The sequence below is a fragment of the Lepisosteus platostomus genome, chromosome 14 (genome assembly GCF_059453375.1).
Source record: "Lepisosteus platostomus isolate fLepPlt1 chromosome 14, fLepPlt1.hap1, whole genome shotgun sequence".
NCBI lineage: Eukaryota > Metazoa > Chordata > Actinopteri > Semionotiformes > Lepisosteidae > Lepisosteus > Lepisosteus platostomus.
Window position 1 is genome coordinate 3745999 of NC_142624.1, and position 21711 is coordinate 3767709.

The following is a 21711-nucleotide window of genomic DNA, read 5'->3' on the forward strand; positions in this document are numbered from 1 at the left end:
AATGCAATTTATTGTTTGGGTAAGAGTTGTCAAGTTAAATGTGGAAGAAATCTCCTGGACAAGGGTAGACAGTGTGACGGTCATGACCTTGTGATGGCAGCTTCTCTGGAACTGCTTTAATGCGTCTACTTCCCCAAGATAATGGGCATTTTACTTTTCATGATTCATCCGTGACTCAGCCAGTACATGGATAAGATCGATCTTTCGTGGGGTGTGGGTAATTGCCTTGTCCGTACGTAAGTACCATTGTAACTATTGTCTTGTAAAGTACTTGTAACAACCAATAAAAAAAAAACTAATGACCTGCATCCTGCTAACTTACCCTCTTATTTTATTTCATTCACACTGTCCGGATTCCACGCTTACCCAATGACACTGTCCAGCCCTGGAATGGTTCTTGAGATCCAACAGATTTGTTGCCCAATTTGACTGTTATTGCACATTGAATGGGCGTATTCCCAAATTACTGTCTTCAAAACACTGCAAGGACCATCACATGATGCTATTCTTGTGCTCTCACTTTTCAGGTTGGGGTTTGAATCGAGGTTTTGGCTAGGTTGTAGGATAAGCTTAGTGTAGGAGAGGAATTAAGTTGGAGAATCTGAGTTGGATTTTTTAAGAATCTTTAAGAATAAAGTGAAGAATTTAAGAGGATTAATAGGGAATGTGTGTGGTTGACACCCCCTATATTTCATTAAAGGACAGTTAAGTGTTATTACTGTGCTAAGCATGTGAATGCTTTTGGTGTCCTTATAAGATTTTAATATCCTTTTACAGAAATGCTCAGCTTGACACTAGCTGTCTTCAGAATATATAGGGATTAAGGATAAAGAACATATGAGGACACATAAGTGCTTCTGGCTTTTTTATAATTGTAAATACTATGCCATGATCTCAACTTTGGTACAGTGAATTCTGATTAGTAAAATCATAGCATTATGTATTACTGTCACGGGAGCCTGTCCTGACTCCTGTGTGGTGCGTATTTAGGACCCTATGCAGACGGTGTAATCCGGAAGAGACTGGAGAAGGACAACAGGGAAAACACGGACAGGAATGGATGGGAGGACTGACAGGGGGAGGTGCCGCCAGTGATCCTGGTGCGAGGGGGAGCGCAGGCGAGCAAGTCCCGTGGGACACGATGACGAGGCCAGGCGCTCCAAGCCCCGGACCCAGACGGTCAGGATGCCGGGGTGGCCTATGCCATCGGGTCTCTCCTGGACTTGCTGGTAGGCAGGCTTCCAGACGTCCCCCAATGCTGAGCCCAGAGCTTAGGAGGTACGTAACTTATATAGTGACGGGCTAAACAGGAGACAGGTGCATGTAATAATGAAACTAATAGTAAAAGGTCGGAGAGGATGGATGACGACCATGACACAGGCTTGAGATGACATCAGTGGGACATGGCATTACTCCTCCAATTGGAATTGTCTCACCTGTCAGGTGCTATGAAGCTTCTAAGGACAAATGGCTGAGCACCTCTGCACGTCTTATTTTCTCCTCTGCGGGCTTGCTGGAATTGTTGCCATGCAACTGACCCTTAAAACCTTTGGCAACTCCAAATACTAAAAACATAGTTGCTCAGGAACAAATCCTCAGTTACTTAATTGCAAATGACAGTCAGAATTTCTGCAAAGCAGTTTCTGTAGCAAGAAAAAATGGTGTGGGGATGAAAAAAAGAAGAAAGAAAAACAATTCCATGTCAACACTAATTTAGCAGTTTTCTCACAGCCTGAGCAAAGCTTTATAGAGCCTCCGATACAGAACAAGTGATCCTTGCACAATCAAGTTAATCTATCCAATCTGTAGCTTATAATGGATAAGATGGCATCCTGCTTGCAAAACAGACATTATTTATACTAATTAGGTCGCAGCTGAGGAAAGAAAAACTGGAGAGGGGGTGAAGAGGGCTATTTATTAAGATGCGGAAAGGGTCCTGAAAGAGGATTTTAATAGTGTGAGAGAAGGTAATGTCATCTGGAGGGGTCAAAGCTACACTCATTTTTCCTCTTCAGTCTCTCTCCTGCAGTCTCATGTGCCACCTGGCTGGACTCTGTGGTGGGATCAGCTAGGACTCGTCCCCAGCACAGTGCCGAGTCTTTACTTCCAACTCAGCGCCACTTCCTGCACTGTTACCACATCACACCTTCAAACTGATCATCCTCGTGTGTTACTCGTCTGCAAATCCACTCTCCTACTAGCTTCGTTTCCCAGTATCTACCCCTTTCTTTTTCATCCTCATTTCCTCAATTTACCTTTGATATTGTGGCGTTACGGGGGGCCTGTTCAGTGCAGAGGTGGAGTCATGCATCTCTGCCAGGGCAGGCTGACCCTGTAAGGGGAGCCGGTCCAGGCTCCCGCGAAGCGTAGTTCAGGACCCTATGCAGTATAATCTGGAGACATCGGTTGAGTAGACGAAGAGTATCAGGACGGGTTGACAGACAGGGGGGCGTGACTACAGTGATCCGGTGATCGGAGGGCGTAGCGAAGGCAAACTAGTCCAGGCGGTCCAAAAGGGGGGAATCCGGGGCGCAGTCCAAAGCCCAAAACCGGGGGATCCGACCAAGACGAAACAAACCCAGTTAAAATTCAGAACGGGATCCGGAACAGGGACAGGGACAGGGAACCAGGAAGATAAAAACAGGACAACGAGGCCAGGCGCTCCGAGCCCCGGACCCAGATGGTCAGGACACAGGGGTGAAGCCGATGCCGTCGGGTCTCTCCTGGACCCGCTGGTAGGCTGGCTTCCGGGCGTCCGTCTCCCAGGCTCGTCCTGTAGCGCGCTGGACTGCGGGCGGTGAGAGTCCAGGTTCAACTCCCCAGACTAAAGTGCGGTCAGTGCAGACCTGGGTTCAAACCCACAAAGTGCCTTAGACTTTTACCGCTGCTCGCTGCAGCTCTCGCCACTCCTGCGTTGTCACAATATCTTCTCCCTGACCACAAGCCCTCCTATATCCCACTGCCAATTATTTCTGCAACTGGAACATCAGCACAGATACTTCCCGTTAGATTCAAGCACAGGGGTTACTGAAGCCAAGCAGGACAAAGAAAAGCTTTAGTGAGCTGGACGGTGTGGGACAGCTCAGTTCTGGAGACGTGGACAATTCAGGACTGTCAATGAGGGACATCCCACCAGTCAATACGAGAAGTTCTCATTGTTTTATTAGAACAGGAGATGAAGGGGAGGTTGGGGGTGGAGGCTTGAGTACTGACAAATAGTTATCACATCTGGAGCTGCGATGCCCTTAACAACAAGTATTTGGCTTTCACTGGAAATAAACGTCGCAATATATTTCAGCTATATATTCAAAATAGTGGAGCTATTACTTTCACAAATTCCTCCCTCCCTATGCTGAAGCATAAGGACTGTATGGATATCTAAACCGTGTGGTCTACCCCATGTGTATAAGCAACCTTGACGGTTCTGCATTTCGATTGGCATGGGGTATCTTATCAATTGAAGTTAATCTTTTCTACTTCACCTGCTTAATCCAGGCAATTATATGAAAAACGTACAACTTCATACAGTTCCAAAGTATCTAAGCACAGTGCCTTTGGAGCTGGATACTTTGGAGCGCCCGAGTTACCTTTTGTGGTAAACTTTGTCTAAGATTGAAGGAACGAAACTCCTGCCTAGTTCAGGAAGTCTGTTTCCTGACATCATTGCGTCCATTCCACATAGGGTTGGTGATTTCTTCAGTTCTCAACAGTACATTACAAAGGAAAGTCCGACTATGAGATTGTGTTTCCAGGCTCCTGCTACAAACCCAACAGAATATCTCAAAGAGCTGAAAGGAAAAGCGCATTGATCCTGTTTTTCAGTGTGCCAGCATTTCTATTTTCAATAATGGAAATTAAAAGCTAATGTGTGTAATTACTTTGGCATTCGACTTTCAAATTCTAATTTAACACATTTGAGACTTTCTAAAAAGAATTCCCCGCTGTCTCTGGGAAGGAGCCTGGATCGATGGCAGCTACAGTGAAAAAATAATTATTTCCAATACATGGCGTCTGCAGTGCAATATATTTCCTGTGAACTTTCATTTTGCTTATTGAAAACACAAGGATAGGAAAATGATTTTCACATAAATTTTATTTAGGAACAAGTAGAGGTTAACTCCATGCTGAAAAGTAAAAAAGAAAAACATTTGAAGCTGTGAAGCTTTCTTAAGTGAGATGCCAAGTTCTACATTTTACCTTTCACTGTGGAATTAACCTCTACTTTTCCCTCTGTAGCTTCCGTGCTTATATCAATGCTAAATTTTAATCTTCATATTTGATATGGGTGGTAATACATTATTCCAAAGTCCAGGACCCTATAACATATCCTGCATTAGATATAGTTATACAGTACATTAGATATGGTCAGACAGTTTCTCACTATGTGTGATTAATATTTAACACAAAATGCCTTGCATTTTGAAATCCAATAAAATGCGATATAACAAATATTTGGAACACGATGAGGTTAATTCTGCTCTGAAAGTTAGAAAGAATAAAATGCATAGTGTGGTGTTTGAAGAAGATGTGGTTATAGTGAGACACCTGAAGAAGCCGTGGTTTCAGTGTGACACCTGAAGAAGTGTGGTTTTAGTGTGACACCTGAAGGAGATATGGTTTCAGTGTGACACCTGAAGGATGTGTGGTTTCAGTGTGACACCTGACAAAGGTGTGGCTTAGGCATGCTACCTGAAATAGCCTCAACTGCTGAGATTTCACAAACTGTAGTTCTTGCAGTTGATGGCTTCTAGTAAGAATCTACTTTACCCTCCTATGGAGGTTTCAAGCTATAATGTAATTGAAGTCTTCAAGCATCGTCCTTAAATATGAAATGACTGAGAAAGATCTTAGCATGACTGTATCTCCTCCAGGGCATTAGGGATATAATCAAAACAAACTCCTTTTCCTGGGAAGTGTAGCTGCCTATAGTCCAGTCTAAGAATTGCAAAACCAAATTAATTGTAGTCCCAAAGCACAACTACTACTCATATTAAGACTTCAAATTATTATAGTATATACAATAGAATAGTGAATGGATGACAAGCCATGAGCAGATTGTAGTCTGTAGCTCGAATGTCTACTCTCAGTATAAGAGCACAACAGGTGTCGTGTTTCAAGGGATCGTTAAGGATAGGGTGGTGTCAGGCTGGGTTTATGTAAGATGGTGTTTTCTGAATCAGAAAAGATCTCAATTTAGCTTTGAGTTTTGAGTAAGATGAGGTGAGTGCAAGGATTATAGAGGTGTTGTGGTCTAAAGGTGTCATGCAGCTTGTCTGACCCCTTCATAACATGACATTGACAATTGCATTTACAATCCACACACAGCAATGTGTCACATTAAAATACAATAACGTTATTGTTTTTCATTAACAAATGCAGTGCAAGGGACATTGAGTGAGACTTGGAGCCTAACATGAACTGAAATCTGATGCATCACTTCCCTACATTAAGGAATTAATGTATTCATTTACACTTCACTCAATAAAGCAGAAGGGCTTCAGACTGCGGCCTGTCCTACTCCTATTAATAGATCCAAACAAAGTGTGACAAACCCAATCATGTTTGAGGAGCCACTCGAGAGAATCGTTTTCAGAAAGCCTCTCCATTATAAATCTATAAAATACAACAATATTGATCCCCCCCCCCCGGCAGCTGCACAAAAGAAACACTGTCCTTCACTCTTTTCCATTCATTCATCCATCCCCTCCTTAACTCCAGCACAGCCAGGAATCCAGTAGTTTCTTTATTTTGCACTGGGTGCCTAATTAAGCTGCGTGTAGGTGGACAGGCAATTTTAACAAATGGGCAGAGGCGGGCAGATGGGTGGTGTTGGAGGAAAATTGAACACAATGGCGAATTACAGAAAATCAAATGCTTTACTCAGGCATCTGCACAGCCCAGACCTCCTGCTGAGGAACCGTGTGCCGAACGTGTCCAGAGTCAACAGTGCTTTATGATCTGCCTACCACTCTCACCTGTGCAAAGGGTCTGCTGATAAGATCTGTGGCGGAAGGGGGAATCACGAACAATACGCCAGTAACAGAAGGTGGTATGGGAAGCTGTACTTTGGCTCCTCTTTAAAATCGTTGTATTTTTGGTTTATTGGGAGATAATGAGGGCTGTGTTGAGGCAAGCACTCCAAGATCAAGAAGTGAACATGAAAAAACAGCTAGTTTTATTCTATATGTGTATCTCCCATTCACCAGCTTACGTTCTGGCACGACATGTTACACTGGGCTATGTTCTGACATGTTCAGTGATATTTTCATGTAGATTATTCTAGGCTCATATAAAAATACTTTCGGAAGTAAAAGTATTGTAATGTTCAAACAGCGTTGCCTTGAATCTTTGGAAGAGGCAGGTGACCCTGGCCAAACAGACATTGACAGAGAATGGGGGGCGTTATCTAGTGGAGTGTTTGGTTGAACAAGGCTTTTGCTGATCAAAAAGTAATGCAGTGAACGTTACAGAAGAGCCCTAAGACTGCTCCTCCTCAATGACGGACCTCAGGTTACAGTCTGTCTAGAGGTGTGACATCTTCTACCAGTAGAAAGTCGATCCCTCGGGACATACAGTATTTAGAGTGGAACACCTTTAAATCCTTCTTGTTGGCATTCATTTGTAGCTACTGCTCTCACGAAGACGATATACAGCAAAACTCCACAGTGCTAGCAGGCAAAATTTACCTCCGCCTTTCTCATTTTTTTATGTACTGTTCTTTTTTTTAAAAAATATAACAAAATCATGCTAAAAACCCCTAAGAACCGACACAAAGTTTGTCTGAGCCTCCTTTCACGGACTTGCATTTTGGATTTTGGTACTTTTTCTTTTACAATGAGGCCTGTTCCCAATGTTTTAATTTCCACCAGTTTATGTTTTTCACATCCACCAACGGCTGGAACAAATTGTTCTCAGATTTTCAGAATTGTCCAGCCTTCCTTAAGTTCCAGCTGTTTGCTTTTGATATGCCTGAGCCATAACCAACTCCAAATTGCATCATCCACAATGTGACGGGCAGCCAATATCTCTGAAACAGGTTCTTAGGGCTGTTTCAACACATTAAGGACTAGTTCCAGGTAATGAGGTGGATTCTATGTCAAGGAAAGGTAGCAGGAAATGTTTTGTAGCTCCAGGGGAGAAAAAAAAAAAAGAAGACTCCTGGCGGAATATCTAGAACGCAGCACAGCCAGCAGCAATTATTGTGTACGATTTATTTTTCAACGTTGCTCGGATTAAAGGAAAGTCAGATAGAGACTTTTGTTTACTCGTGACTTGGTTACCCTGGATTACAGCAACACCTCTTCAGGTCAGTCCCTAATATTTGAAGAAAAACTGCCTCTCATACAGGACACTGAGACAAGGACAGAGGGGTAGGCCATGATATGGGAAGAACAGAAAATATTATGAGCACTCTAAATTCAAACAAAAATATTTTTTTATGGGAGACTGAATAACGCAGTAGGTTTGCTTCGCTCTCACACAGCGTGAGACAGAAAAGAGCAGGTAAGCAAACAAACAGCCTCAAAGCAAGCTCACCTTTATTACACAAAAGTACTCCTCCCTTTCTTTCAGGGCTTATTCAGCTTCTATCTTCAATGTTTTCAGTCCATTATATCCATCTAATTAAAAATATATCTACTGATGAACCTATCAATATGCTTTTATGGTTTTCAGGAAATATCTACACCTCCACCGTAAGAGATCCGGTGCAGGAAGGGACAACTTGAGCCAGTTTGACATTTAGGAACTTGTTTGGTGGTTCAACAACAGAGTTACTTGTGGATCAGGAACCTGCTTTACTGGAAACTGTGGTAAATGGGGCGGAAATCAAACTTTCCATTTGCATTTTGTCGTGTACAGAGAGGGTTTGCTGAAGACACATTTGCATATCGAACCCGTCAGACTGGAAGCACAAAAGCCCAGAGGGCACTGTGACAGTAAGCAAAATGAAAACAACAACCCTGGAGCACTGCCATAAAGGTAGGACACACCACGTCAGTGATCCATTTCAGGGAGCGAACCTACAGTTTGGGCACTCTGAATCTCATCACCAAGCCTGAAATAATTTCTTGTGTGGAAGACCAGCGTACTGTACTTGGTTAACTGGACAGATCGTGGCTACACGAGGAACATACAGCAAGAACTGCCAAACGCAGCAGATTTATTGATAAAAAAGCCCTGATCTGAACAGGAGTTTTCCACAAGGCTCATATCAGGTGACTGAAGGGGAGGTGTAACAGCGACTCTTCGAATGGTCACCATGGCTTTTACAAGTTTCTGAGAAGTCTGTGGGTCTTTAAACGTAACGGGAGTTGGGCCAAGAAATTTCAGACTAAACTGAAAATCAGGAGGTTAAAAGAGTTAGCTTTTAACGAACTCAGAGCTGCCGATGGGCTTGCGAGATTGGACCCACGTTGGAAGGCTATCAAAAACACAGCCTGAGCCCCTCACTTGAGCAAAGACATCACTGCTGTCCTGCAATGAAACAAATTCAACATCTGACAGAGTTTTTTTAAACCAACTCAGATCGCTAACCTTTCCTTGGCCTTCCATAAGCTTTTATTTCATGATACTTTGATTCTTTAACGGGACTGAACTGCAGCTTGAATTCCAGTGGTGACAGAGTCACACACGCGTTCCTTAATTTAGTAATAACGTTTGGAACCACACAGGGGTATATTTAGTGGAACATTACAGAGAAAATCCTGGAATAAGGAATGTAAATAAAACAACAAGGAAAAATAGGATCAATTTGTATGAGTGACCACACATGACTTGGATCAGTCGTCTTTTCCTTATCATGTTTGTACTGTGAAAAACCCAGATTCTCTTTCTGTTTTCCCTTCATTTCATGTTGATAAAGAGGTGAACACAAACGTACACAGCCTTTGCAAAGAAACGTGATCAGAAACACAATTTCTTGGAATGAATTTTCCTGAGAATAACAATTTCCTGAGTTTTTGATTGACATTTTATCATGATCGTTAATTCAGCATGTTACACATCTGAAAATGCATAAAGTATACCGAGAGGCATTCAAAAATGCAAAAAATGCTAGTTGGTGTAGTACTCATTTGCCTGTATAATGCATCAGCAATAGATTGTAAGAGGGGAGTCGGTACAGACAAGAGGGGATTTCTTATATTGATCACATTCACCAAGCACAAAGCAATGGGGAATGACCCGCCGTCCTCTGTCACCTGACCAATTGGAGGAAGACAATTGGCTGGGTGATATTTAAACCCAGGAAGTTGAGGTTTCCATGTCAACTATCCATCTCTGCTAACTGTACTGTGTAATGCGCTGCGTCAGAGGAAACAGAGGAGAAGGAAGTGACTGACGGACCAACGGACAGACTTACCGACCCGCCGACCGACTGACTGATTGATGAGCCCAGGCACAAGAAGTGTGGTTCTTTTGAGAGAAGAGAGATTGTTTGCAATGAGAGTATTTTGGGGAAGAGTCTTGGAGAGAGAGTGGTTGTAAGAAGCTGGTAAGAAGCAGTGCTGCCCTGTTACTAATCACTGAGGGACTGACGAAGTCTAGTTCGAGCAGAGCTAGGCTTTTGTTTTGTGTTTTTTTGTTTATTTCCTTTGCACTGTAAATAAAGAGCACTGCTTTTATACCCTTAGTTATAGTTTCTTTTCCTTAGACCCACATATTTAGGGATCCTGTTATGTTTCCCTGCACCTAGGCCTACCACAATATGAGTATAGGTTATATATTAAAATCATACAGTCTCTCTAAAAACTTTCATTTTTAACTATTAACAATTGTTTCAGTATAAGTCTGTTTGTATAAAACTAATAAAGATGCTAATGTTGGCCATGGCTTTAGACCCTAACAGAGCTCATCTATTTTAAAATGACCAGCCTTCACATTTTGATGCTGTAGTGCAACTGCAACAGGTACTAAGCCCAAATCTGGAGCGCACACAACCACAGATACTGGCTTCGGTGGCTTGGCATTGTGCCGGGGCTTTGGCAAAAGGTCACAGACGCACTGTGGGGAATATTGGAAAGATCTGCTACCTCCTGAGGTGGCCAGTGGGGTTTCTACATTGCCACAGGACTTCATTGCTGCATTGGTTGTTAATGTTGTCCACCCTTTTCCTTCAACCCTTCACAAAACCTCAGATGGCCGGATCATAGAAAGGTATCAATTTGACATTTTGTCTCCACATTTTCTCTTCCTGGTTACTCTGATTCTGATTGACGGCGAACGCGAAAGCCGTTACTGTCTGTTTTGGCATATTGCAACTACAGCTATTTGCCAAGAGCTCTTTCACTCATACTCTGGTGCTGGAGAGAGAGGCTTCAGTTAGATCTACAGCTGAACTGAATTTGCCTTCACATACAATGCATTCAAAGTAAAATGTGGCTAATCCCCATTTCGCTGAGTTTGCTGGAAACCGCCAAGGGGATTGCTTGAATTTGGAATCTGCCACTTGCCTGGATAGGGAAATGAAATAGGGCAGAGGGCTATTTTGTGGAATAAAAAGTCACGGGGGTAAAAGGGGAGATGGGGTGAGAACAGAGCATGATGAACAATTTAAAAATCTGCAGGAAGGCCAGTGCACTGGGGTTTCATGCAAGAGTGGATAACCATAAATCACCACTGTGAAGGGGATTAGAGATTCGGAAATTAATTATAGTGCACTGAGCATTCACAATGGGATCTTGAGGAAATGGGTGAGCCACTTCATTTTTTTATTTGCAAGGTGTTGATTGAAGTAGGCCCTGGACAGAATAGTGACCCCTGTGTTTTGGGACCGGCTCTGAGTGAGTATGGCGAGTAGCTCGTGCAGAGATCCATGTCCTTCAAAAAGCCACACTACTTTCAAACTGCAGGCTGTCCTTTTGTTTTAGAAGGCATTAAACCCAGTAAATTTCAAGTGGCAGCCAAGTCGAAAACGAAAACCTTCCAACAAGTGAACTTCAGAAAATATGGCCCAATAACCATTTTACCACGATCAAATAAAACACAGTCAGCATAGGACTAGAATAGAAAATAATTTAATTGTAACATTGCCACGCCTACTGTAAATGCTACAATTAAGTTTGGTTTCTTCTTTTATTTTCTTGTAATTTTGACTTATTTGAAGTCTAGGTCTAGAAGAGGGATAGGGTGTTTTATTTCAATTAGAACTGGCATTCAATTAATTAGCTATTTATTTTTACATTCATGCCTTGCCATTGAAGCGAATTCCCTGGTATGACTGGATGAGATCAATAAGAATGACCGAATAGCCTCCTATTGTTTGTTAATTGTTCTTTCCTTTCTAATTGTGAAATTAACGCTCCATCATCATTTAATCAAACAAACAATCAAACTTCATTTAATCAAACATGAACACTCTTTTGAAATTGCTCTGTCACACAAGGATAAAAAGTAGATCATCAAAATATCAAAATCGGTTTGTTTGTGTTTTGTAAATATCGTTAGTTTAAAAGCGTGCTAACACATCAGGGTTGTGCTTTCAGTACTGAGGAGGAGAAATACAGATTGCTAGTTGTTCACCATTCAAATGCATCAGAATGTTGACAGGTTTACTCATCGTATGCATCTAAAATCTGAAAAAGAACGGAGTTTGATTATATGTGATATGAAGTGAAATGAAGCTTCACCGAACGATACCGTTTGAAGACATGTTACATCTCAATGCTCAGCTTGAGAAGATGGAAGTTTCTATAAATTAGATTCTTTTATTTCCAGTGTTCTACTCAGGTTCCCATTGTGCACATGAACTTTTGGGCCTACCCTCATTTCAGACATTATTCTGCTCCATCTCATTGCAAACTGAAGGAAACTGTACTTGTTTAGCCCAGTATCCCCAAATGCACCACGGTACTGATATCTGCAGACATTGTACACATTCAGAGATGTACTCGAGGTGCTTATTGAAAAAAGAGCCAACAGACTACCTATTCCACTCAATACATAACCTGAATATCACACTGGAAGCACTATTTCGGTGACTCAGAAATCCATGCTTACAAACCTCTGTACTAAATTCAATTTCAAACCCATAGTACATACAGACTGTAATGTATTTTGTGTGCAATATATACCAGGGACTTGTGCAATATATATATATATTTGTGTAGTGTTCTCGCTTGTTCTTTGTATATTCTGGACTGCGAGCAACACGTCGTGCACTTCTCAGTGACTGTACTGATTGTATTAAATGTATTGTATTGTTGTATTATTGTAGCATTTTGTTACACTGTTGCTGTGTTGACTGTGCTAAGCTGCTGTTGCACTACGAGTTCCCTCACAGGATCAATAAATTATCTATCTAATCTTTCCTACACTATTACTGTAACTGGCACTTCCCATGTTACCAACATCACTGCAGTTACATATTGAAATAAATGTGGTATTGTCCTTTTAATTGATGCTTCTTGTTTCTTGGGTATTTGTACATCATTCTCTAATATCACATCATTCTGTGATATTAATGCAAAGACAGATTTTCTGAACTTTGTTGCAGATTATTTACCAATCATGGCCTCCTAATAATCCCCATCTTTGACTTGGCTATATAGCCAAGCGCTATATAAGACTAAGGGCTTCCTATTAATTGGGAACTTCCCTTGCAAGGAAAATGCAAAAAATACTGTATATTGAAGGATGCTTTCTTCATTCATTAGCATTGTATAGATCTATAATAATGAAACATTGTGCGGTTTTGTGTCATTGACTGAACATTAGAGCAAACTATGTGCTTGGTTCCAAATCTTAAGTCTAAATCTGGCATTTATTTATTTCTGCTGTGTGTGTGGCGGTTTGTGACTGTTTTATTCTCAAAGCGAACGGAGGCCAAAGGATTTGAGAGTCCCCGTTCTGCGTGTCACATACTGTGTTTCCTTCATCCATCATCGGAAAGTTACTGATTCCTGGTATGAGTCACGAAAAAAACGAATGCCTGTCCTGGAAGTAAAGGGAACAGGGCAGGAATGCACCCTGGAAGGGATACCAGTGCGTCGCCACAATATTTAATGTACTGATTAATTAATAAATCATTTATTGCATTGTTTTTTTCTTACAAAGTGTATCACATTAAGGGGAAGACTCAATTTATCCCCCAGAATACTTAAAACGCCCATATGGATTATGCGTAGGAGCAAGTATGTGCCAGAAACAGATCAAATGAAGAAGTGAGAAATTGTTTCACCTGTCGCAATGAGACAAACTTTAGATCGGCAAGATCGTATAAAACAAAGAGGGGTATTTAGACAGGACAGGCATTCTAAATGGATAAACAAACGCTCCCTTTGAGGATTAGGTTAATGTTTAACTGCTAGAAGGGATTTTTTTGTATCATCTGCCAACATTTGCTAGAGTTAATGTAAAAAGGGTTTAATTAACCAAATAAGACTTTTAACTTGAACTTAATTTTATGCCCAGGCAAGCCTTACATTCGAGCGAAGTCTTCAGTTTTTGTAGATTTGGTAAACAAACTCCTTCACCTTTCCAATCCCTCTTGCATGACACCAGCGAGCTTTTCAGTGAGCGTCGAGGGTATTTCTGAGTTGAGACCTGAAAGTAAATGAGCGCTCAGCAAGAATTAGGAGGGTACTCATCCATCATAATGAAGTATTGCAACAGTTAGGAATGAATGAATAATGCCGTTAAATCTTGCTGAACAATCTTTGTACAAACACTACAGGACGCGGGGGTATGTAGCGAAATTCAATTGAAAACCTTTCTAGTGCCCTCAATAATAATAACAAAAAACATATACAGTATATCCAGTGCACGTTTTGTTTTGATTTGTGGCATCTGAACGGGACCCAATAAAACGCGTTGGCCTCCAGGCATTTGCTCCCGAGGAACGGGAGCGCGATGGTTTAATTATTCAACTGGAATTAAATTAGTCTGAAAATTAAGTTTCAAAGTAATTCACGCGGCACTGCTTGCGTTTCAGAAATGACTTCAGGGGCTAATTTGCGGCTTCTGGGGAGCTTCAACTTCTGCCGCGATTCATAAAAAAAAATAACGTTACAGGTATTTAACTTCTCAGGGCAGCGGAGCGCTCCTTTGTTGTTGCTTGTTGTATACAACTTTGGTGTTACTGTATCGATCTTAAATCAAAACTTTCTGTGCCGCCATAATAATAACAATCATAATAATAACAATAACAATCATAATAATAATAATAATAATAATAATAATAATAATAATGCGATGCTGTTCGTTTTAATTTAATGGGAAATTTAAGTCGATTGTGATTTTTTTGTACAGTGCATTAATTTTCATCAGCTTTTTTTTTCCTTTAAACGCCTCTAAAAATGTGGCCATAACCATAACACTTTGTTAAAGACAGTGCCTGTTGAGTTTTTTTCTGGAGTACAACACGGCCCTGGAGTTGGGTGCGATATAGATGCACTGTCTCTTTAAACGGAGTGCGAGCTGGTGGCCTGAGTTTGAGTGCTTGTCCTGTGTGGAGGGGCGCTTTTTTTTGTGAGTTTTAGGGAAAACTGCCGAGTTTGTGGGATTATTTATTTTACAGCGCTGGGTTTTTATTAATTTTTCTTTTAAAACACCCGCTTGCCTCCGAGCTGGGCTTGATTGAAGGAGCCCGGAAAAAGAAAGGACAAGTCGATCTGAGAAAGGAGGAAGTGGAAATTCTGGAAGGAGAGAGGAGAGGGAGAGAACTGGGAAGTTCGGCGGGGCGATGGGCTCCATCTTCAAAGTCTCCAGGCCTTCACCTTAAAACGTAAAGCGTCCAAAATGAGGCAGAAGTCTGATGATGTGATAAACAGCAGCTGAGCTCCGTAAGGTTAAACAAGTCACCCTTCAATTGAAGCTGCTTTCCTCCCCCCCCATCGGCATTTCGAAAATCAGAAGAGGCAAAATTTGTGGGAAAAAAATGGCAATTATTATGCACGCTGTTCTAAATCTAAAATGAAACTGCACAACTTAAAAGGAATGCCGATGGACTTCTCGGTATTGTTTTGCGAAGACTTGCGTAATTTGGGATTGTAATCATACATCCACCTTGGAAACAAATCTTCTTCCGGTTTTCTCTCACTAGGCTTGTATTTATTTTATGATAGTTTTAAGACAACAAAAACTCTCAAGGTACCGAAGGGCAGCTTCAAGCTCAATGCTCTTAATGCGTTGGCGTCTTCGTTTTGATACTTAGACTTAACTTTCTACCTCTTTTTTCTGCCAAATGACACCTGTTGCGGCTGCTTCCTTGTCTGATAGCTAAGTGAAGCCGGGGAGAGGGAGCAGTGTGACAGGGCTGAACTGACACGCACGCTTGTAAACATCGGGATTTTGTCGGAATATCGGAAGGCAGGGAGTGGAAATCACCAGAAGATGAAAGTAACCGTCAATTTTGGAAAGACCGGCGTGGTTGTTCCTTGCAAAGATGGATGGACAGTCCGGGATCTGATTCAACAGGCAACTCAGAGGTACATGAAACTCCTGGAGCAGGTAAATGGGTTGCTTCCCTTCTCTTGGGGTTTCTGTTTAGCTCTTTCGAGGGAAATGCATGTTTCACGTTGCTCTGAGAGTACTTTTGCTTTACCATAAAGCTTGACTGCGGAGAAAGTAAAGGTGAGCATAACCCGATGTTGTTTTTTTTATTTGTAACATTTTAAAATATATATATATACAACACATCTTTGTGTACCTGTGCCCAGCCTTAAACATTCCATGTACTGTGGGTTGAGTCCACGTGATTCCAGCTTAGCTCACCGAAACGAAAACAGGTCGCACAGATCAGGGCTTCGTTGTAGTTGGGCCATAGGGTGGTGATTGTTCAGGTGCGAGCAAGATGAAGAGATTTCATCTCAGAAGATGAGGTTGTGAAGAAAGAAGGTTTTTCAAACAGGAGGCCCAGCAGAGCTACAGTACAGCAGCCTTCCCTCCAACACAACACACCTGTTTTTCCTCTTGAACCTCTTCATCCATCTCCTGTTTTATTGACCTCTGTGATACACATGCGTGACACTGGGTTATTGTGGACAAATGCTACTTTAAGATCCAGACACATGTATCTTGTGCAAATAGAAGATGATTTCAGTAGAACGTGTTCTACTACAGGTTGTGCTAAATTCCTATAAAGTTCCTATTGTAGAATACCCCACCATCTCATGCCTGCGCATTATTTCAAAGACAGAATTTAAAAACATAGGCCCAGCTACAGTTTTTGACCAAAACCTTGGTAAAAATTGATTTTGTTTTTGTTTCTAACCTGTTGCAGTGTTGAACTGTTTTGATTGAAAGTGTGCTACAGGTTAATGTACCATGAGACCAGACTCATAGAATGCCCCGTTTAAAATACTGACAATAATAGTTGTTCTGATCATTTGTCTGTTTTTGTTTGGGTATTCATTTCAGTGACAATGGTTCACTCCTCACCACTGTCCTTGTTCCTGAGATATATTGGGTGGAGGGTTGGATGTCTGTACTGCTTCATTTACATTGCTAGGTTGTTGTAGATTATTTTCCCCCAGAAATCTGTTTTTTTTTTTTTAGACAGTGTTGTGTTTTCCAGCATTCAACTTTAACAGGAAATGAAACAAGCAGGTGGTTCATTCCAGTGCCTGAAAGTGCAAAATTAGGACTGTGGGGTCTTAGTTGGGTGTATGAGAGCCAGGAATATGAGGGAAATAGGACAAAATATAACTGAAACACCAGTGTATACCCTTGTTCTGGCTGAAGGAACAAGTATGCATTTCTAATGCTGCTCTAGGGTCCTTTTCACGTGAAGTCTAGGCATTAAACCATTCTAAGGGCAGCAATGTTGATGTTTGCAGGCAGCACAGGTTAAGAGTGTATGATAACATGAGTGAGGCAGCTGGGTAATGCAGTGGTTAGCATTGGCGCCTTGCAATGCTGGAGAGCTGTCTGTGTGGAGCTTGCACGTTCTCTCCTGGGTTCAGGTGGGTTTTCGCCTGGTCCTCTGGTTTCGTCCCGGAATCCGAAGGCATGCTTGTAGGTTAATTGCCTTCTGGGAAAATTCTGGCCCTGGTGTGAGTGTATGCATACCTGTGATGGACTGGCGTCCGGCCCAGGGTGTATCCCGCCTCGTGCCCATTGCTTGCTGGGATAGGCTCTGGTTCCCCTGTGACCTTGGACTGGATACAGGGGTGAGAAAATGGATGGGTGTATAACATGAGAGCACCTGATCTTAACTAGCCTTTGTATTTGGAGGCAAGGCAACAGCGATGGAATGACCCGGAAGGATTCGTTTTTACAGTACCAACAGCTTATTTGTGCTGTAATTTTTTGGAATACGTTATTGCTCATTCCTTCAAGGACAGTCCCAACCGCCTTTTGATACACCATTTTTTTGGGCAGAAAACCCAAATGTGGGTCATCGCATTGCAGGACAAACCGTGAACTTTCTCCTTTTTTTGATAGATTTGAAGCTGGTGGAACTGACTGACTAAACCAGACAAAAAGGCAAAACGACACTTCTGGTGAAGTCTTTATAAATGGAGGAATATCACTTCTAAGCAGGCTGTGCTGTATTAACGATGTCCCGTTGTGTCCAAAGAAAGATCACATCCTAATTTGCAACATCGCCATCGAAATGTCACACTAATTGGGGTTTAATTCACCTTTCTCTGGTAAAGATCAAAAGATAGTGGAGTAAAAAAAATTCAGATAATTTATGATGGAGTCTGTAATAACATTTTGTTGCTCAAACATGCACTGCACAGACCATTAACTTGAAGAAAGCATCCTTTTGCCACTCTGTAATGTAGTGGAAATATTTTGCCTGTAGATATGGAATATTTCTTTATTGGGCTAATTAGACTTTCACAAATGTGTCCCCCTCCACCCTCTGTAGATACCACAGGATAAAAGGCTGTAATGATCTCTGCTTTTTGACCTTAAATGTTGCAGAACACCTTCTGATCGGAAGCAAACTGTCTAATGTGTTTATTTGTGCCCATTTCTAGCTATGAGAAACATACCCATGGAATAAAACACATTCATGTTTTCTTTTAAAATACCAGTTCCATTAACCATTCTTATATTGTTCTTTACAGTTATTTTTATAATGTGTGTTATCATAAAATCCCATGTTAACCCTTTGTAGTCTGCTGGAACTTGAATGTCCTGCCCGTATAAAAAGTCTCAGAACTTTGAATCTGGGCTTTTGACCTGGCAGGACTGCAAGGAAATGTCAAAATCTCTTAAAGTGCCGCATGTAAATTGCGTGCCACAAAAAAAAAAAAAAACTCTTCCACATTCATTTTACCACAAGTCTTTTTTTAAATTGAACTCTTGAATCATTATAACTAAATCATTATACTGTGAATAATGATCTCACTCATAATCCTTGAGAAGTATGAATATGATTTTTTTTAAACGTATTTGATTATATGCACCCCAGATATTCAATTGACAACCTAGTCACATCAGAATATTCAACACAGGTTCGTTCAACATGGGTGCAGAGAGACTGCAGTTTCTTTATAGAACTGATCTTTGTTGAAGAAATTTGTTCTATGTTCAGAACTGCTTATGTGCATATTTTCCAGTCCTATGTACTTCACAGATTTTAGTCTCAGAGTTAAGGTGCTTTAGTGATGCACAGTGGAAATGTCAAGTTGCACAGTAGCCTCCTTAATTGTATTTATTTAATTAAACACAAGTTACTGGTTCTGCAACTGTCTTCTCGAAAGATCTAAAGAGGGTTAATAACTGGAGAGAGCCATATTCACGTTCTTCATTTCTTCAGCAGGAGAGATTGGTTATCCTGCATTTCTCCTAATATGAACCATTACCTCAAAGGCCTTGAATGTATTATCTTGCAGTTCGCTTCTGATCTGAATACGATTTTGCGAAGCAAACCATTATCAAGCTTAAGAAGATTTTTGCATTGCATGAATTTGCTAAATTGTGGATTTCATTGGAGATAGCTTAAACTGCATTAGTGATTCTTTAGGATGCAATTTGCAATTAGGATTTACAATTTAAAAAAATATGATTCGGTATTAGTTTATTAGAGCTGGGAACTGTTCCTTTCTCCCTCCTTTTTAAATATGACCAAATGTGAACTTTAAGCCTTTAAAAAGTTAATATTTATCAGATTGGGATTTTGGGAAATCTGACAAACTCTGTGGCAGATTAAATCATACACTGCTTTCTTCAGAGAGGTGATTAGATAGCATGTTACATAATACATGCAAGTTTATTTTGTGATCTCCGTTCGTCCAAAAGTACATGAGTAGAATACATTGTTTGTTGTGGGTGCGTTTCTAAGGAAAAGCTAGCAGATGAGCTATAAGCCATTAAAAATGACAAGAAATTCATTCCACAGCAGGATGTCTAAAATAGAATGTTTGTGGTGTTGTGTAGAAATGATATAAAATGCTATAAAAGCTTGCAGGGGTTTTAAAAGCTCACTTACTCCATTTTAAGTGCGCTTCGGGCCCTGTGTATGATTTTAATAATGAACCGTAGCAGTTTCAAGATCCCCAAAAGGGCTCAAGTTTGGAGAGTGCAGGTTACTTTTACCTTCAGTTCTGGAACAGTTGCTGATGCCCACTAGAAAGACCAGCAACAAGTGAAATTTGTATTCGCCCAAGCAAAAACCACAACAGTTGAGTGCCTGGAGTAAGGTCATTGACTGTATTCGTTAATGCAATAAGTGATCATTCAGCAGACACCGCCTTAAGCAATAAGTGATAACATCAATTCTAAAACTAGCGAAAAGGTCTTTGCGAGTGTGATACATTTACTCACATGTCAGAGTTCATGTATAGTCAGCAATACACATCTCATTCTCTTCTTCAGCACATGCGGAAATGAAATTTGGTGTCTATGTGCCTTTTCTGGTATAGCTTTTGAGTTTGAAAACATGGGTGTCATTTCAGTGATCTAAAAAGATAGTCAATAGTGTTGATTGCCAATTCTCTGCAGTGGGATGCCTGCATTCCCATCATTCATTTGCTTGTTACAAATCGAATCCTCCAAAGGTATGTTTTATAAGTGCCTTGGTAGTTGGTGTCAACAACTGTCGGGAGTGTACAGTAGCTGTGCTAATACCAAGGGGTACGTTTTAGAACCTGATTGAGTTTTTGATGGATTGAAAGTCCGTAACCACAAATGACAAAGCACGCGTTTCTGCTGTGAAATCATAGTGCCTGTAGATCTGATCTATAATTCAATCTGAAATACTATATTTTGAATTTTATGCAACCATTGAAAGGAGGGATTTCTATCATTTGTGGCTTCTGTGAGGTGAGATTCTGACTCAGAAGTGAACAGCAGTAGTTTCATCATTCATAGGTAATACCTGTGCAATAAAGTTAGAAACTGGTCAGTGCTGTAAAGTACAAGTGAAAAGACTGTATTCTTATGCTTAAAATGTTTAAAACCTTTATCATATTGGCTTTCATTCCTTCCTCTTGCTGTATCATACATAAGATTGCCTTATGCTTAATCGTAAATGTACTGTAAAAAAAAACAAGGAGCGGTTTAATTTGCTTCAGTCTCAGGAGCTGGTGTTAGTGTACTTTGTATCTTGTCCAGGACTTTGAAACTAAGGAGATATATACTAATTACTGCATTTATATGACATAGACGTGGTAAACGGAAAATAAAAATGACACAAAAAGGTTTCTTATGGCTGTTTGTAATTGATTACAGAATGCAGTCATTTCCAGTGCCCTTACAGTTAACGTCTAACACATGGATCACAATTAAAGTGAGATGGAGGTCTAAAGTGTGCGATCAATAAAGCTTTGTTCATGGGGCTGAATTTGTAGTTGCAACCAATGTCATTGTCTCTAAGGTTCTTTATGCAGTAATGACTCAAATGAACAACGACAGTGAATATTCATCTGCAGTTTGGGGTTGGCTGATTCTATAGGTCAGGGCCATTTAAAACCATGCTAACCAGTTAGGTTGATGTTTATGCTCGGAGCAAGCTTTGTTTGAATTGTTTGCGGCTTTTAAGGAAAAGCTTTATCTGCTTTAATTCTCTTGTGGGACGTTGGAGGTGGGTGATAATGTATGGTGACAGGCCAGAACTGATGGATTGCTCCCTTTGTGAAATAACACTGCTTAAATGCCTTGGCCTTTCTCTTGGGTGTAATGCGCGGCATAGCTGAGCTTTCCATCAGCGCAAATACATCAGCAGTGGGATAGTAAATGTAGTGTCGGGTCAGTGAGATGATAAAACCCAGAACAGCTCCATTACAGAGACCACCTCCGAGACCTTTCCAGTGAACTGATTTATCATCCCTTATAGTGCAATTCAGGCTTTAGGTTGGTGTTTAATTGGTGGACGCCAGGGGCCGCGATGGGATCTGATGGTTCTCATTGAACTGATTCCTTGTTTTTTTTTCCACTTGAATTATCAAGTGGAGCCGTTTTATAAAAACAAAGTTTTTTTTTTCTTTACTAGAGGGGGGAAAGCACGGCTTCATTTTAAATTGGCTTACTCATCACGTTTCAGAAACTGTTTAAGATAGTACTTTGTATGCTATTCCAAAGCTCATCCTTGGTGGTTTAGAACATCAGGCCTTTGTTCTTCATTATGCCCTTGGGGGTTCGGTGGCTCTGTGGCCAAGGATCTGCGCCTGTGGCTGGAAGGTTGCCGGTTCAAATCCCGCGGCCAGCAGAGGAATCCTACTCCGTTGGGCCCCTGAGCAAGGCCCTTCACCCCAGCTGCTCCAGGGGCGCCGTATAAATGGCTGACCCTGCGCTCTGACCCCCAGATTCTCTCCCTGT

General features: G+C 41.2%; 1 protein-coding gene and 1 long non-coding RNA gene across 8 annotated transcripts in view; both read left to right on the forward strand.

Annotated features, from left to right (window-relative positions):
- The first annotated feature begins 7019 nt into the window (after nucleotides 1–7019).
- Nucleotides 7020–12398, forward strand: LOC148648747 (uncharacterized). Its single transcript, XR_015926443.1, has 2 exons — nucleotides 7020–7503; nucleotides 7675–12398. It is a non-coding gene; the product is annotated as an uncharacterized LOC148648747 (long non-coding RNA).
- Nucleotides 12399–14395: 1997 nt separating this feature from the next.
- Nucleotides 14396–21711, forward strand: part of LOC148648748 (partitioning defective 3 homolog B-like) — a 319671-nt gene continuing 312355 nt past the window's right edge. For 4 of the 7 annotated variants that reach the window (XM_088606610.1, XM_088606611.1, XM_088606608.1 and 1 more), the window contains exon 1: nucleotides 14396–15447. In XM_088606610.1, coding sequence (XP_088462736.1) covers nucleotides 15331–15447 — 117 coding nt within the window. In that variant the 5' untranslated portion in view covers nucleotides 14396–15330. The remainder of the gene's footprint in view (nucleotides 15448–21711) is intronic. The other 3 variants (XM_088606607.1, XM_088606609.1, XM_088606612.1) reach the window with 1 other exon arrangement.